Raw genomic sequence first — 17,803 nt, forward strand, 5'->3', positions numbered from 1 at the left:
AAGCCAAATGGGTCTGAGTCTTTCAGGAAGCCAGGCCGACTTTCAGATGCCTCTGAGACTTCCAGTTCTGGTTTTGACTATTCACACATAACACTTGACTCATGCTGCAGTTATGCTAAATCCAGTAACTACTAGAATGTAGCTAAACAAATCTCTAATTCCTACTGTAAATATGCACATAATTAAAAGACATCTTCCTATTACAGGTTGAGTATCCCTGAATCTGAAATGCTGCAAAATCTGAACCTTTCTGAGTGCCTCCATGATGCTCAAAGGAGATGCTCATTTAGAGCATTTTGGATTTCGGGATTGGGGATACTTAACCAGCAAGTATAATGCAAACAAACAGTCAAGCAGAGAATCTCATCTCAGTCAATGAGGGGCCACATATTAGAACACAGTTTTCACTGTACTTTTACTATATTATGTTCAGATACACAGAAACCATTGTGTTAACAGCTGCCTACAGTATCAGTACAGTAACGTGCCCTCCAGTCTAGGAGCAACAGGCTACACCATATAGCCTAGGTGTGGAGTAGGCCAACCACCTGTGTTTTTTAGGTACATGTAGGTACACATGGTGTTCACAGGAAAAAACCGCCTGACAACGCATCTCTCAGAACACAGCCCTGTGGTTAAGCCATGCTTGACTATATTCCAAAATCCGAAAAACCCCCAAGTTTGAAACAATTCTGGTTCTAAGCATTTCAGATGATACTCAACTTACAGTGACTATGGATGACTGAAGCTTATTGTAAACAAATATTTTGCTACTTAAGCTATGTTGCCTCTAGGTTTTGAGTTAAGTGCTTTTTAGCAACTGCAGCTCTAGCTGAGACGAGAGGAGACTGCAAACATTCACAGAAATTAGTTGATAAATTACTTTTCTTAGCCTCCATTTTACTCGGGGGCTCCAGGGGTGATGATGCACTCACAACCCCACAGCGTGAAAACAGGCAGCGCTGGAGCTCCCAGTCATGTTTTCTTCAATATACGATGCTGCCTTTAGTTGTTTCTGACCAAATTAACTTAAGGCATCTTAAAGGTGGAACATGTTTGGGAATGGTATCCCAAGATGAAGTATTATGGGACCACTACCTGTGTCTTCTAAAATTAGAAGTGAAATAAACTGTGCCCCATCTTTTCTATGCAGCAAATGGCTTTCACAAGTATCTTCAATTCTAGAAGCAAAGGCAGCAAAAGGTTCTTTTCTCTTTTTTTGGTAACAGAGATTCCAATCATTCAGCCTTTTTCTAAGCCCTAGATGACCATGTAAATGAGGAACAGTCCTTTGGCAAGATGATTTTGCAAATCGTGTGCCCTTGCTGTGGCTCCTGGGTGTTTCATATTCTTACCATGACAGGCTGCAGCTGCACTGGGGGAGTGTGGCTCTCCCTTTCCGTGTAGAAGCGTGTGTATGTGTGTACGTGAGTGTGCACACACGCACGTGTCAAGCTGACAGCTTCAGGACTGGAGTACAGAATGGGAAGGCTAAGCCACGCTTGCCTCAGCGGGAAGGATCTCCATGAGAGGACACAAAATTGTTTTCAGAAAGTAGGAAAATAAACATTAGGGCTTTAATCCTCTTAAATAAAAATTTTAAATTAAACATTAACATTTAAAGTACACCAAGCGTGCAGTCCTATTTTGAGAAAGTCCATTTTGCCAGGGAATACACCTCGAGGTCATTAGTAACTAGTTGAATATGATTTAAATATGTCTGCATTTAGATGAACAGGGTAAAAGGAACTTTGCCAAGCCAAGCTCAATTCCTGGCCAAATAATGGTGCTGAGAATTGTCAGTGCCCACGCCCATTTCTCAGTGGTCAGGTTCAGCCGCTGTTGACTGAAGACAAACGAACTCACTATGTTCTTCACAAAGATCTTTTTTTTTTAAGTAAGAAAAATGTTCCAACTCTCCTGCCTTTCCTTCAGCGAATGAAATGTGACGGGCTAAATATGCCAGTCACTCACGTGCCGCAGGGACACATGGTGCAGACTGGCGTGCCCAGGTAGCCAAACAGAATTCCCCAAGACCTTTTATTTGTTTAAAATACTTTGGTGTCAGCAGAGTCTGAGCAGACACGTTACTCATGATGCTTGGGAGACCCGGCAGGGCCCTGCTGCGCTCTTCTGAAAGTATGTGGAACTATTCAACGTGTGGCACTAAAAGGGAACAGACTCCCGAATTACAGTTCATTAACGCAGCTGTGCAACCGGCTTCATTTTCTGTTTAGCCACTGGTTACTTAAAGTTTCCAATAAGGTTTGGGAAAAGGTCACACGTACTCATAGATGAGAAACAATGAACCAGCCTTAAGAGTTACAAGTGAGTTTAAAAACACCCACCCCATCAACAGCAGCTAAGCTTCCTTCACCACCCCCACCAGGGCGGGTCTCAGAGTGCGCCCATGCAGCTTGTACCCCACTTTGCTAACTAGGGCCACTGTGCCCGGCTCCTTCCCCTCAACTGGCGTGTGGAACAAGGCCTCATGTTCATAAGGGTCGAACTTGGCTCCGACAGGGTTCAACTTGAGCAAGCCATGCTTTGTGAACACCTTCTGGATCTGGACTTCAGTCATGACCAGACCCTCATAGAGGTTCTTCAGGTGAGGGTTATCGTCTTTAATTTCTTCTTTGGGAACACACTGTGTTGCCTTCTCCAGAACGTCTGCCACCTCCAACAAGTCCTTGCAGAAGGCTTGAATGCCTGGATGAAGTTAAAGAAGATCATTTGCACTCCATACCAACTGCACAGGGCAATTCCAAACTGAGCACTGCTGACCTGATGTGGAGGCTATTTAATAACTTGTCAAATCAGTTGCCTCAGAATTCCAATGGCTCAATAACTTTAAAAAACAACACAAAACTCTCAAAAGCTATTTGTGGGATGAGACCAAGAATTTACTAAATTTAGAATTCACTAAAATGTGAAGAAAGGAGTGCAGTAGAGGGGAAAATACCCTTGAGACATCCAAGCCCAGATGTCAAGCAAGCAGTAAGATATCGAGGACTGGAACTCGGAAGATCCGAGTTTGAAGCCCAGACTTGTGTGTGGATGCCATTAAGCCTGTAAGAGTGTGTAAGTCACCCAGGGAGCACAGCAAGGGGAGAGAAGAGGTCTGGTACTGAGTACCAAGAGCTCAGGCATTTACAGTTCGGAAAGGATAAGAACCAACAAAGCACATTACCACAAAGAGAGGCGGAATACCAAGAAACAGGCCACAGTATCCAGGAAAGAAAGTGTTTCAATGAGTGCCTCAGTCTCTGTGAATGCGACAGAGACTCTGGCTCTTAGTTTCCATGTGGCCTCTCACCGTCTGACCCAGGCCAGGCCATTTACCCTCCCTCGAGCCTTAGGTTCCGCATCTCTAATACCCACTGTCAGTCACGCAGAGATCCATGGCCAGCACTCAAACACCAGCCTGTGGAGTTGGGAGCCTGGGGTTACGTACCAGCTTTGTGATGTGTGGCAGGTGACTAAACCTCAATGATCTCAACTGTAAAAATGGGAAGGACAGTGACAAAAACATCCAAAGGTGGCAATGCATATAGCACGCTGGGAGTTCTGAAGTGATGCCAGTGTTACTTCCAGAGGGCTAAGGGGATGGGCATCAGAGGCTGACCTGCTGCAGGTTGCCACTGAGGTCTCTGTGTGGGGGAGGACATGCCTATTTACAATTCTTCATGCTAGTCTCAGCTACTTGATTTCTGCTCCTTCAGACACCTTTGCTGTTGAGCCATCATTTAAAAAAAATGCAGGGGATGCAACTGCTGGACCCCCACCCCACAGCCTTGCTCTCTGACACTTCCATATGCATGGCCTTCCCCTTCCCCGCCCCATTATCTTCTTTCCAGAATCAACACCATGTTATGTTGAAAGTACCATATAATTTTGCCTCCTCCACCAATTTCTGGCTCCTCTGCCGTAAGTTCTCAGTGTCTGCCAAAGCTCGTTTATATTTTTCCTAAAAGGAAAAAAAAAAGGAAGATTTATTTATATATATATAAAATATATATATTATATATAGATTTATTTATATATATTTTATTTATTTATATATATATTTATTAAAAAATATATATATATATATTTTTTGAGACGGAATCTTGCTCTGTATGTCGCCCAGGCTGGAGTGCAGTGGTGTGATCTCGGCTCACTGCAAGCTCCGCCTCCTGGGTTCATGCTATTCTCCTGCCTCAGCCTCCCGAGTAGCTGGGACTACAGGCGCCTGCCACCACGCCTGGGTAATTTTTTGTATTTTTAGTAGAGATGGGGTTTCACCGTGTTAGCCAGAATGGTCTCCATCTCCTGACCTTGGGATCTGCCCGCCTCGGCCTCCCAAAGTGCTGGGATTACAGGTGTGAGCCATCACGCCTGGCCGGGAGATTTATATTAATACGGAACAAAGTCATAGGAAAGCAAGCTTGATTGGAAAATGGCTGTGTAACTAACTACAAGTCAAAACAGAAGTAATATCACTGCCTTTGAGATGTGACTAAGGAGGGCAGCTTAATGAAAGCTTAATAAAAGCTGCACTCATGATCTTTTGCTATGTTCAATGTTACCCAGAGGTGGCTCAGTTCAAACATTCCTTGTGTAATCATCATCTGAGTTCTAGTATATTCCTCATGTCTCACCACCTTCCTGTAAGCTCACTCATCTGAGCTTTTCTTTTTTTTGAGACAGGGTCTTGCTCTACCGTCCAGGCTGAAGTGGTGTAATCTCGGCTCACTGCAGCCTCAACCTCCTGGGCTCAAGCAATTCTCCCACCTCAGCCTCCTGGGTTGCTGGGACTACAGGAGTGCACCACCACGCCCAGCTAATTTTTAATTTTTTTTTAGAGATGGAGTCTCACTATGTTGCCCAGGCTGGTCTTGAACACCTGGGCTCAAGCAATCCTCTTGCCTCAACCTTCCAAAGTGCTATCAGAGGAGTAAGCCACTGCGCCCAGCTAGCTTTTCTCTTTTTAACATTTACTAAATTGCTCTGTGGGGGCTTCTATACTGCGTCCATTTCCAGTCTTCAGGCAATCACTGTGCAGTGGCAAGGAGCAAGCGCTCCAAGTCCAGATGGTTCTAGTTCGAGCCCTGGCTCCGCACCTGGCAGCCGGGATTAACATATGTAACGGGTTTGGAATGGTGCCAGCACTCAGGGTTTGATGTCGTTCTCAAATCCTTAAAGAACTTGATTTGTGCCACCTATGTGTTTTCACATGGAGTAATAATCCATGTTACTAGTTCATAAAACTCCTACCTGCCTATGAGAGCATCACATAAAACCACACTCCTGCTCCCAACTCTTGTACTTGGAATTTTCTGCTTCCTCTCCTAAGTCCCAGCCTAAACAACCATACTGTACATTCCTCATTTGTAAAGATGATTTTAAGTTTTAATTCAATGACAAATAACAGCATGCAAAGATTATTCTCTTCCCAGAACCAGAGTTGCAAAGGATTTGGGCTCTAGACTTTGCTTTGGCAGTAACTTGCCACCTGGGCCCACTGCAGGCCGTGGACAACGGCTTAACTCTGGCTTTAGTCTGTCACCAATGAAACCTGGAACCTTTATGTGGCCCAGGAGAGAAACAGTTCAGCCGAGCCCGCCCCCACAGGAGCCTTACAGTCCTCACCACAGTCTCCTTCAGCTGCTCCTCCAACTTGACCTTCTCTTCCAGGAGGGTCTTCTCTGTAGCAGGAGGATCTGCCTTCTGTTCACTCTGACCCATGTCATCTTCCAGGTTCTGGCCACTGTTCTTTTGTTTCGTGGCTGTGCACAACAACCGGGGAGATGGCCTACAGGGAAGTCCACACATAAGAAACGAAGACTTAGTTTTTGTGCTTATTAAAGTCCGATGTATGATTTTAGAAACTTAAAATAGCTTCAAACTATTTACTATTACTTGGGGAGAAAACATTTCTCTTAGATCTAATAAAGGCACACTGTACCTGACATATAGAAGCTATACTAGTAAATATAAAAGCTGTAAGTCATATACAATGTGCCTTTATTAGATCTAAGATAAACATATATATTTTTTAGAGACAGGGTTGGTCTCTCCCTCTCTATACCTATTTATATATCTATCTATATATAGCTATAGATAGATAGAGAGATAGATATATTTTTCTTTTTTGAGAGAGACTCTTGCTCTGTCACCCAGACTGGAGTGCAGTGCAACCTCCGTCTCCTGCATTCAAGGGATACTCCCACCTCAACCTCCCGAGTTGCTCGTCACCACACCTGGCTAATTTTTGTATTTTTAGTAGCAATGGGGTTTCACTATGTTGGCCAGGCTGGTCTTGATATCCTGACCTTAAGTGATCTGCCTGCCTTGGCCTCCCAAAGTGCTAGGATTACAGGCGTGAGCCACCGCGCCTGGCCTCTCCATGTATTTTTAGAGACAGGGTTTCGCTGTCACCTAAGCTAGAGTATGGTGGCACAATCATAACTCACTGTAACCCCGAACTCCTGGGCTCAAGTGATCCTCCCCTCAGCCTCCCAGAGTGCTGGGATTACAGGCATGAGCCACTGTTCCTGTCTTTTTTATTTTTATAAGATCTTCTGTAAGTACATGCCTAAACGTACATGTCAATGTGCCACGTTACAGTACTTGGTACAGAACAGTACTAACCTCCTCTTTCCATTCTAAGGTGACTGAGACAGTCTGCCCAGACCTAACCACGTACTTACGGAATAGCTACTACTAGAGTGAGGCTGGCCTACCGCTGATCCTGATGACAAAGATAGAACCAGCAGAGATCTTGCAAAAAAAGGTATCTAAACCAAAGCACTGTAATTTGGGATTTAAAAGTGATTAAGACAGGCTCGCTGGCTCATGCCTGTAATCTCAGCACTTTGGGAGGCCAAAGCAGGTGGATCACCTGAGATCAGGAGTTCGGGACCAGCCTGACCAACATGGAGAAATCCCGTCTCTACTAAAAATACAAAATTAGCCAGGCGTGGTGGTGCATGCCTGTAATCCCAGCTACTTGGGAGGCTGAGGCAGGAGAATCGCTTGAACCAGGGAGGCGGAGGTTGAGGTGAGCTGAGATCGCACCACTGCACTCCAGCCTGGGCAACAACAGGGAAACTGTCTCAAAAAAAAAACAAAAAAAACAAAAAAGTGATTAAAAAAAAAAAGGGAACTAAGTGCTTTGTGCTTTGGGAGGCTCAGAGTAGAAGGACGTACCTAGCTTGGGGAAGGGAAGACCATGAAAGGCTTTGTAGGATAGGTAAGAGTTACAAAACAGGGATCAGAGGTGGGACAATGGGATAGACGCAGCTTCAGGAAGAGGAAACTGCTTGGACAAAGGAATGAAGACAGGAAAGCATGCGGTATGTATTGGTGAAATAGACCAAGACCAAGTGATAAGCCCAGGTCACAAAGCCATTAACGAATGATAAAGTCTTAAAATCTAGATTTCTTCACCAGGACCAGAGGACCTCTTTTTTATTTTTTATTTTTATTTTTTGAGACGAAGTCTTGCTCTGTCCCCCAGGCTGAAGTGCAGTGGCGCCATCTCGGCTCACTGCAAGCTCTGCTGCCCGGGTTCATGCCATTCTCCTGCCTCAGCCTCCCGAGTAGCTGGGACTATAGGTGTCCACCAACACGCCCGGCTAATTTTTTTGTATTTTTTTTAGTAGAGACGGGGTTTCACCATGTTAGCCAGGATGGTCTACGATCTCCTGACCTCATGATCCGCCCGCCTCGGCCTCCCAAAGTGCTGGGATTACAGGCGTGAACCACCGCGCCCGGCCAGGACCTCTTTTTAAATTAGGCCACAGTCCAATCTGAGAATAAGCTACATTCAATTTTCTTCCCAGATTAAAACTGCTTCAACGGCTGGGCGCGGTGGCTCACGCCTGTAATCCCAGCACTTTGGGAGGCCGAGGTGGGCGGATCACGAGGTCAGGAGATGGAGACCATCCCGGCTAACACGGTGAAACCCCGTCTCTACTAAAAATACCAAAAATTAGCCGGGTGTGGTGGCGGGCACCGGTAGTCCCAGCTACTCGGGAGGCTGAGGCAGGAGAATGGCATGAACCCGAGAGGTGGAGCTTGCAGTGAGCAGAGATCGTGCCACTGCACTCCAGCCTGGGCCACAGAGCGAGACTCCGTCTCAAAAAAAACCTAAAAAACAAAAAAACAAAAAAAACAAAAAAACTGCTTCAACGAATAGGAAGGCGAAGGCTGCCAGCACACAGAACTCAGTCAAGGCTGTTTATTGAAGCACCGCGGAGCCACAAATTGGAAACAATGTTTGTCAGTGAGCAAATGGTTGAATAAACTTGCTAACACAATGTGTAATATTATGCAGCTCCTAAAAATGAGTTAAACTGCCATTTATTGGATACACTTTGGATGTTTTGTTAAGAAATGCAACTTACAGAGAAATACACAAAACAGGATCCTATTTTTGTAAAGGCAAACTAGAAATCCTGTGTACTTATTAATATCTTAGATCTGTGGAAAGAAGTAGAGTGGAAGCATCCATTACAGTCTTGCCATGGGGGTGGAGAGCGATGGCCATTTTATATTTTTACTCTTGTGAATTTAAAAAGCTAAGAATTTAAATAAAAACTGAGTGTGCTGTTGTGAAGTCCATCTCCCTCTCCAGTTGTCCTGCCTGGGGGTGTGACAGCCACCAGCCTTTCTGCAGGTCAGCTCTTCACAGACCCCTTTCCGAAGCACAGCCAACACAAAGTGTGGCCGGGAATGCAACAGGACCCACACCCAGGGTCATCTCGTTCTGCAGAGGGAAACTGAGTCTCAGCCTAGTTACTCTGAGAGCTGTGACTACCAGTCAGCTCTCCTGCCTTTCCCTGGCTGAGCATCTTTCCACAAAACTACCATTCTAGAGACAGAAATGAAGCTGACTTGGTGGTCACTTTCCTGGCAATTAATTCCAATACAAAACCACCAATTACTTGACGAAACCCTTTTTACTCAAGTATTCCACGTGGGTCGTTGCTCTTGGCTCCTACGTTTTTAAGATATAATTTATTAAGCTAGCACTTACCCCTTAATCACCTCGACTGAAAGTGATCTTCACCTCACCTGCCTACTCTCCTTCAGGGAAAAACCAAATCTCACTGCCCAGCTTTTGGCCAATTTGGCCCTCAGTGGCTTCTCTAATCAATAACTTGGTTCTAGGCAGTTCCTCCAGCCAGTACTTGCCATACTAACTTCCAAAGTAGAACTTTTAAAAAGCAAAATGGGCAGGTTTGAAAAAACAAAAAAAAGGGCACTGACTCGTGGCCCTCAGGCCCGAAACGCTCCCTTGTCTAAACAAACTCTTCGCCCAGCAGCCGCACAGATTCGACTGCTCTTTTGACCTCAGACGCTGGAGAAGGCGGAGTGAAGGAATTCGAGGCCGAGTGGAAAAAGCCCGTGAACGGGCAACACGCATCTTGCGACACGAAGTTTCCCGAGCACCGCTGTGGCCCCGGCCTCGAGCCGCCGCACGGAAATGAGTAACCACAACTCCTGCCCAGGGCACACCCGGCCGGGCTCGGCCTCGCTGCGTGACCTTGGACAAGGCTCGGGCTTCTCTGGTCGCTTCTTCAACCGCACAAGTTGCCGCTGCCTCTGCGCCCGTGAGCGCCGAGACCGTGAATGAGCGCGAGGCGTCGCCGCAGGCCCTGGACCACACGCGCACGTGGGCCACCGTACCGTCCGAGCCAGACGCCCCCGCGCTGCGGTCCTCTCCTCCTGACACGGCGCCCGCCCGCTCCACGCTTCCCGCCCAGGCGGCCATGCTCGGCCTCTCCCAAGCCCTGAGCGGGCAGCCTGGCAGCAGAGCAGGCCCCAGCGGGGCAGTCCGCGTCCCGCAGCGGGGAACCGCGAGCCCGGAGATGCCCAGCTCCGGGGCCGAAGCCGGGAAGGAAGCCCCGGGGCCGGGAAAGGCCCCCATCGGAGCGGGAGGTCGCGCTCCCACCTCCGCCCAGGGAGACCAAGTGCCCTTTACCTGAGAGACAACGCCAAAGCAGGAAGACTGCGCCGCGCCAGCCTCACGCACTGAGCCGCCATGACTGCCACTGCCTGCCGCCGTCGCCGCGCACGCACCAAGCGTGCGTGCAGGCAGCTATACCCAGTTTTCCGCCCTACTACTTCGCCTCAGCCAATCCGTAATCGCTTTTCCTGTTATGGACAGTCAATAGTCACCAATAATTGTGGGTCACGGAAGAGCAGCTTCCCCCACCCCCGGTGGGCGGGGCCTGGGGCTTACCGGAGGCCCCGAAGAGGTGAAAGGTGAAGGGAGCATTGGGAGGAACCTCCTGTGGGCGTGGAGATGCCGGGAGGAGCCAATGAGGAGGCAGCGTGAGGGGGCGGGGCCAGCGCCGGGGTGGGGCGCGCCCGTTGCGGGCCGGGAGGGACTTCAGAGCCGGGTTTTGGGTAAGAGCGCAGCGGCAGCTTCTCGTTTCCTGGCCGGCACTCGCCCTTGCGCTGACACCCCGGGCCTTCCTTTGCTCTGGGAACGAGCGTGGGGAGCCCTGTTCACTCTCACACCCCGGCTCCAGAGCGGCGCGGAGCACTCCGTGTTTGCTAAATGAAAATGAAGTCTCGGCGCGAGCGCCACCCAAACGGCGGCACAGTTGCTTGAGAAGTAACCGCGGAGGCAACCGCTTGGGAAGGCGCCCCCACCCCGAAGCTGCTTCTCCAGGAGCCCGAGGCGGAGAGGAGAAGGCACTGGGGTCTCCGTCTCAACCAGTGAGTTCTGGTGAAACAGGAAACAAAACCCAGGAAGCAAATGGGACGAGATGTTGGCGGTTTTGATGCTGGATGATGGGAATATGGGCGTGTGTTTTGTACCTTTCTGTTATCTTCAATTTTCTCAAAACACGAAAAACAGACTAAAAACAGCGTATAGAAAACATTGGGGCACAACTAAAGCTCATAAATGCACACTTTCTCATAACCTGACCGAGGTCCGTGCTGCTGTAGCGCATACCCCCAAGAGCAGAGATGCTGGAAGAGCAGGGGCCGCATGTTCTTAGGGCCCCGGTGCCGGCCACCAAGCGGGGTTCTTGCGGGAGATAGGGCCTGTGTTCTTATGGCCCCGGTGCCGGCCACCAAGCGGGGTTCCCGCAGGAGATAGGGCCTGGCTCCGGCTTCAGCACCGCGTGGCCTGGAGTGCAGTTCTGACGGCCAAGATCTGAGGGCTGGAGCCCGTGCCCTCCCCAGGATCCCAGACTTAGAGTCCCTGCCCTCCCCGGGATCCCAGGGCTCGATCCTGTGCCCTAACCAGGATCCCAGGGTGCGAGCTGGTGGCTTCTCAAGTGGAGTTTTGCCTGCTTGTTACATTAGTGAATGTAGGACCACTTGAGTAAAGGACCAAACCTTTATTCTTTTGCTTTTCTGCCATTGAAACCATTCAACCCATGCTGATTAACACCTACTGTTTGCCAGGTAATATGCCCCTTGCAGAAAGACGCAAACAGCTAAACCCCAAATGTGGGATGTTGTATAGGACAAATGACTATGCCAATTAATACCAATAATTAAGATAATAGTATAATTATGATGATAATATAATTAATTCGAGCCTGGAGGAAAAAAAAGAAAGTGGAACTGAACTATTAGAGAATAAATGAGCTTAAAAGACGTCATTGAATTGAATGTGTGGAATTTATTTGGATCATGATAGAACAAACTAGCTTAAACAGGGCATTTGAGAGATAGATGGGGGAAATTGGAATATAAAACTGGCTATTAGATGAAAACTGGGAGTTATCAATACTTTTGGTAGGGAGCAGTAACTCCTGCTGGGTAAAATGTCCTAACCTTTAGAGATGCAAACGGAAGTTTTTATAGTAAATTGCCCCTGTGTCTGGTATTCGCTTTGTAAATTCTCCATGAAAAAAAATTCAAGGACAGGTGAAACACAAGTGGCAAATGTTAATAACGGTTGAAGCGGGGTGATGAATGCCATAGGAGTTGCGACGATTTTCTTTTGCATATGTTTGTAGTTTTCTGCGATAAAATTTATTTTATTGGCCGGGCGCGGTGGCTCACGCTTGTAAAATCCCAGCACTTTGGGAGGCCGAGGCGGGCGGATCACGAGGTCAGGAGATCGAGACCACGGTGAAACCCCATCTCTACTAAAAATACAAAAAATTAGTCGGGCGTGGTGGCGGGCGCCTGTAGTCCCAGCTACTCGGAGAGGCTGAGGCAGGAGAATGGCGTGAACCCGGGAGGCGGAGCTTGCAGTGAGCCGAGATCGCGCCACTGCACTCCAGCCTGGGTGACAGAGCGAGACTCCGTCTCAAAAAAAAAAAAAAAAAAAAATTATTTTATTATATATATATATTTTGAACAGAGTCTCATTCTGTTGCCCAGGCTGGAGTGCAGTGGTGCGATCTCGGCTCACTGCAAACTCTGCCTCCTGGTTCAAGCGATTCTCATGCCTCAGCCTCCCTAGTAGCTGGTACTACAGGTGTATGCCACCATGCTTGGCTAATTTTTTGTCTTTTTAGTAGAGACGGGGATTCACCATGTTACCCAGGCTGGTCTCGAACTGCTAAGTTCAAGCAGTCCGGCTTCCTCAGCCTCCCAAAGTGCTAGGATTACAGGCGTGAGCCACCACGCCGAGCCTTTCTGCAATAAAATTTAAAACAGTGTCTCGGCCGGGCAAGGTGGCTCATGCCTGTAATCCCAGCACTTTGGGAGGCCGAGGCGGGTGGATTATCTGAGGTCAGGAATTCGAGACCAGCCAGGCCAACATGGTGAAAACTCATCTCTACTAAAAAAATACAAAAAGAAAAAAAAATTAGCTGGGCACGGTGGCGGGCACCTGTAATCCCAGCTACTCGGGAGGCTGAGGCAGGAGAATCGCTTGAACCCGGGAGGCAGAGGTTGCAGTGAGCCGAGATCGTACCACTGCACTCCCGCCTGGGTGACAGGGCAAGACTCTGTCTCAAAAAACAAACAAAAACAAAACAAAACAGTATCTCATGTTTCTTATTGGCTGTGACCAAGTAACTTCATTGCTTTCAACCTTGGATCTGCTCACCTGTAAAACTGAGACATTATTTGTTGTGAGATTTAAAAGAGAAACATGTTCATTTCCTTCCTTTGGGGCTCAGAAGGAATCAGATGGGCGTCTTGCAGCTCCGAGCCTGATGAAGAATTGTAGCTGCTGTGCCTCAAGACAGATAAGCACAGGTCGTCCCAGTGGGGATGCCACCTTGGGGACTGTGAACCTTCGCTGAGGCCAGGCCATGCCCTGTGTCTGTATCTCCAACTGCGGGATTTCTCTATCTGCCAGGGAAAGGCCTGCCACCTCGTGGCCACTTCAGGAACTGCTCCAAAGGCAGTCTGCTCTTGGGAACCTACCTGGTCAGGTAGCTCCCTGAGGTCTGGAATTGCACCACAGTGCAAGTTATCTTCACGTTGAGGTGAAGCTGCCTGTATGGAAGACTCTTGGATCAGTCGTCTGAGCACATGTCCAACAATCGGCATGGGTGGGCTAGCCAGGGACTGGGAGTGCCGGAAGAGCCGACTGTATAGCACATGGTGCCCCTAACAAGGATTGAGTGGTGTTTTTAAAAAGGAAAAAAGGTCGTGCAGATGGTCTGACAGTCTGTCGACCGTGGGTGTGGTGCTCATAGCAGCTGAGCACTGCCGGGGTACCAGGCTGTGTGCTGGGTGCTTCAAAGATGTCCTCTTGTGGATCAGCCCAACTGTAGCGAGGAGGGGACCGGGCTCAGCCAGGTTAGGAGACTTGCACAAGGTCATGCGGGTGAAAGGAAGGCAGAACTCTTGTGTATTTCTCCTGACCCCAGATTCTGCGTCAGGGCTGAAGCCAGAACCCACATGTGTCCAGTGCAGGGTGATTGCTGCCATGAGCTGCACTGCTGTGATCCTTTGGCGAGGGCATGGATTTTCATCCTTTTATTCAATTCTGAAAGAAGCAAATTTAGAAAGATACGAATATGATGGGTGTGGCAGACAGAATTCTAAAGGTGGGCCCATTGATTTGTACCCCTGGCTCTTCAGTTAAACACTAGCCTAGGTGCTGCTGTGCAGGGACTTTGATGAAGGAATAAAAGTCCCAAGCCGTCTGACCTTGAATTCAGAGATTATCTGGTGGGCTTGACCTCATGAGCCTAATGAAAGCAGGGAGCTTTTCCAGCTGTCAGCAGAAAACAAGGTCAAATTCAATGTGTGAGAAAGGCTGGAATGAACATTGCTGGTTTGAAGGAGGAAGGGGTTATGTGAGAAGGTATGTGGGTGACTTATAGGAGCAGAGAGTGGCCCCCAGCCATGGAATGAGGACCCCAGGTCTGCAGTCACCAGGAGCTGGACTTTCAGGGCCACCTGAATGCACCCAGAAGTGGATTCTCCTCCAGAGCCTCCAGGTAAGAGCTCATTCCAGCCACCATCTTGATTTGGACCTTGTAAGACCTGGGGTGCAGAACCCAGTTTAATTCACTTCAGCCAGATAATAACTCTGTGGGGCAGGCATTACTTTTTTTCTCCCCATTTTATCTTTATTTTGGACTTTGGTAGTCAAGTTTATTTATCATAAACCTTTGGTTCCCATTCTCACCCTCGTGCCTGCCTTATTCTTGGTCTGCTCCTGTTTGTTTGGTTGCTATAATCAACATCCCTGGACTCATCGCGCAGAAGAAACCGAGGTTCCCAGGTTAAGAGACTTGCCTGGAAAAGGGTTAACTGATAGCTTGGCAGCAGAGCTACCGCTTCTTCCCCCTTGCCTGCTGGTTCCAAACCGAAAGTGATGTTCTGGATAGGAAAAAATAGCAGCATAAGGGGCCACAGACGTTCGAGTTGAAATAATTTGAAATAACTTTATGCAAAAAGAGCCAGACTTCACGAGAGGTGGTTTAATTGGGATAATGAGTTGCACGGGGAATGAGCAAATGCAAAGTTAATTAACAGTCATTTCCCTGAGACTATTTGAAGGAGAGAGATGGCTGTCTGGACCTTGTGGAATCCAGGTGATTCAGGTGCCTGCCGTTGGCATGATCATTTCTTCCCTGTTGCAGCCAGGGCAGCCGCAGGGGTGGGCATGATGTGGGCCTGGGCTGGCCTGAAGGACAGGGAAGGAAGGAGGAGGCAAACCTCATGGAGCTCGAGGAGATCTTAAAAGCCCATGGACGTGAGAGATAATTGGAATCAAAAGCTGATTAAATTCTTCCTTACAAGCCTGTGATTTGAGCCCTCCTATGTGTGGGTCAAATCAGTCATTAGGCAGCAAAAAAGTCAAAACTGTGAAAAGCACTGTGGGTGAGGATTGGTGGGAGGGAATGTTTCTCATTATAAAAATAATGGATGCTTATAGAAATGTTGGAAACTGAATGGTAGGATCATTTAAGAACATTAGCCCTTCTCCCCTCTGGTTCCTCTCTCTCGCCCCTGTTTAGGAAGTAGTCGGGTGGGGAACTCACTACCTTCCCTTGACGTTGCCCTTGGATTGATCGCAAAGCCACAACTGGAGCCAAAGGCATCATGAGGTGACAGCTCTGACCTTGTTGTCTGCCGGTGGGCAGAGATGAAGGGAGCCTCTCTGAATCCTGATCTCTTCATTGGTACAGTGGGCCAGTACACTCGTGGTGTTGTCGCACTTTCCCCGGATGCTTACCACTGTCAGTGGCGTCGGTCACCACCATTGCGAGTGTTCAGGCAGTGGGTGCTATGGCAGACTTGCAGTGTGTGGTGCTTTCTCAGGAGCTGTGCTTGAGGGTGGAGGGGCTCCCTGGGGCTGAGGCTGGGGGTGCTTACAGGCCTCCTGATCCTCTGCCCCTTCCCTTGCCACTGGAGGCCTGATGCACCTGCTGCTCCTCTAGTTCCTAAGCCCCTCTGGATAGGGAACCACATCAACAGTAACTTCAGCCAGAGACGTTTATTTCTCCAGTATGCAAAAGTCCAGGGGTCGGCAGTCCATGGCTCCCTGACGGCTCTGTGGCTTCAGGTCATCAGGGACCCAGGCTCCATCCAGCCTGCAGCTCTGTCCTCCACAGGGTGTGGCCTGCACCTCACTGTGAGCATGGAGCTCCAGGAACATCCCAGACAGGAGTGGGCAGAAGGGCAGGTATGCAGTGCAGCTGTCTCCTTATATCCTATTGGGCAAAATGTGGTCACATGCCACACCTGGCTGCAAAGGATGCTGGGAAATATAGTTTTTATTCCCAAGGGTCCACTCCCTGCTGACAATTCTGTTCCTGCAGATGAAGGGAGAACGAATGCTTGACACCGAGGCTCAGAGCAATAAACATTCTATCCTCTCATGGTTCTGCAGGTCAGAGTCTGAAATCGGCCTCGCTGGGCTCATGTCAAGGTGTTGGCAGGGCTGGCTTCTTCTGGAGGCTTCAGGGGAGAATCTGTTTCCTTGCCTTTTGCAATTTCTAAGTGGTGCCTGTCTTCTGTGGCCCATGGCCCCTTCCTCTGTCGCTCCAGTCTCTCTCTCCATCCTCACATGGCCTTCTCCCTGCCCCTCCTGCCCCTTCTCAGTAGGACTTGCCCACAGGATCAGGACAGACTCCGCCTCTCAGAAGCCCTCATGCAATTGCCTTTGCACGGCGCCTTTGCCAGATAGAGTGACATTCACAGGTGCCAGGGATTAGGATGTGGGCATAACCGATGCCAAGAGTCAGCCTTGAGGCAGGAAGGGCCAGCTGACCAAGCCCTGAAGAGAAGTCCTGCCCCACACTGCATTCTTGAGAAAGGAATGTCCCACTAAAGATGCTTGAGTGTCAGGGAGGACGGTTTATACCATGCCCAGGGCCAGGGAAGGCCAGGAGGGGTGTGGCCGGGGCCTTTCTTAGACCTGCCCTGCCCCACCTCTGTCCCTTGCCCCTGCAGGGGCAGCTCTTCTGAGCGGAGGCCCGAGTCCTTTCTGCCCTGGAAGAGCCCAGCCTCTCTGGCCCCCAACCATTCCCCTGTCACCCAAGGCTCAGGCAGGGGTGGGATGGGGTGGGAGCCTCCAAGACTCAGCACCATGGGTGACCTTCGTGACTCCTACCCAAATTCCCCCACTCCTCCCTGTGCCCTTATTCTGGGGGAAATTGAAACCTGTCGTTCTGCCCAGCTCTTAAACAACGAAACAGAAAACTTTTTTTTCTTTTTCTTTTTTTGAGATGGAGTGTCACTCTGTTGCCCAGTCTGCAGTGCAATGGCATGATCTCTGCTCACTGCAGCCTCCGCTTCCTGGGCTCAAGCGATTCTCCTGCCTCAGCCTCCCGAGTAGCTGGGATTACAGGCGCCCACCACCACACCTGGCTAATTTTTGTATGGTTTTGAACTCCTGACCTCAAATGATCTGTCCGCCCTGGCCTCCCAAAGTGCTGGGATTACAGCCGTGAGCCACCACGCCCAGCCCCGTTTTTTTTCTTAAAGCGTCTTTGTGTGTCTTGGATTGGCAAAAGCGTATTTGAATGGAGCGAGATGAGAACAGACTTCCTCGTTACCACAGCACCTGCCCCCTGCTATGGTGGTGTGGACCCTGGGCCACGTCTTCCAGGCTCTCGTTTCTGTGCATCCCCAAGTTGGGGAATCTTCTGGGCTCGGGGAAGTTTAGATGCCACCTCTGTGCTGGAGGATTTTGCGGCCAGGGTGTGTGATGGGCATATCCCCCCAGGCTGTGCCCACAGCCTAGCCCTTTCTCCACCTGCCACTACTCTCCACGGTGGAGAGCGTCACTGTGGATGATCTCCCCAGCGGCTGGTGTCTGGAGGCCTCCTTGGTGGAGGATCAGCAGCACGGGGCAGAGATCCGCTCTGTCTTCCACTGTCTCAGCAGCTCCGGCTGCCCAGTGAGCAAGCACGTGAGGGCGGGCCTC

The 17,803-nt window shown here is 49.3% G+C and overlaps 1 protein-coding gene across 1 annotated transcript; it reads right to left on the reverse strand.

The window, feature by feature from the left end:
* Positions 1-390: 390 nt before the first annotated feature.
* On the reverse strand, positions 391-10,263 carry GRPEL1 (GrpE like 1, mitochondrial). The gene is made up of 4 exons (XM_003278526.4): positions 9,971-10,263; positions 5,632-5,794; positions 3,886-3,967; positions 391-2,709 (listed from the first exon to the last, which is right to left on the reverse strand). The coding sequence occupies exons 1-4, from the start codon at positions 10,030-10,032 to the stop codon at positions 2,363-2,365; spliced, it is 654 nt and encodes a 217-aa protein (XP_003278574.1). The 5' UTR covers positions 10,033-10,263; the 3' UTR covers positions 391-2,362.
* Positions 10,264-17,803: the final 7,540 nt, after the last annotated feature.

Source organism: Nomascus leucogenys, chromosome 20 (assembly GCF_006542625.1).
Source record: "Nomascus leucogenys isolate Asia chromosome 20, Asia_NLE_v1, whole genome shotgun sequence".
Classification (NCBI taxonomy): Eukaryota; Metazoa; Chordata; class Mammalia; order Primates; family Hylobatidae; genus Nomascus; species Nomascus leucogenys.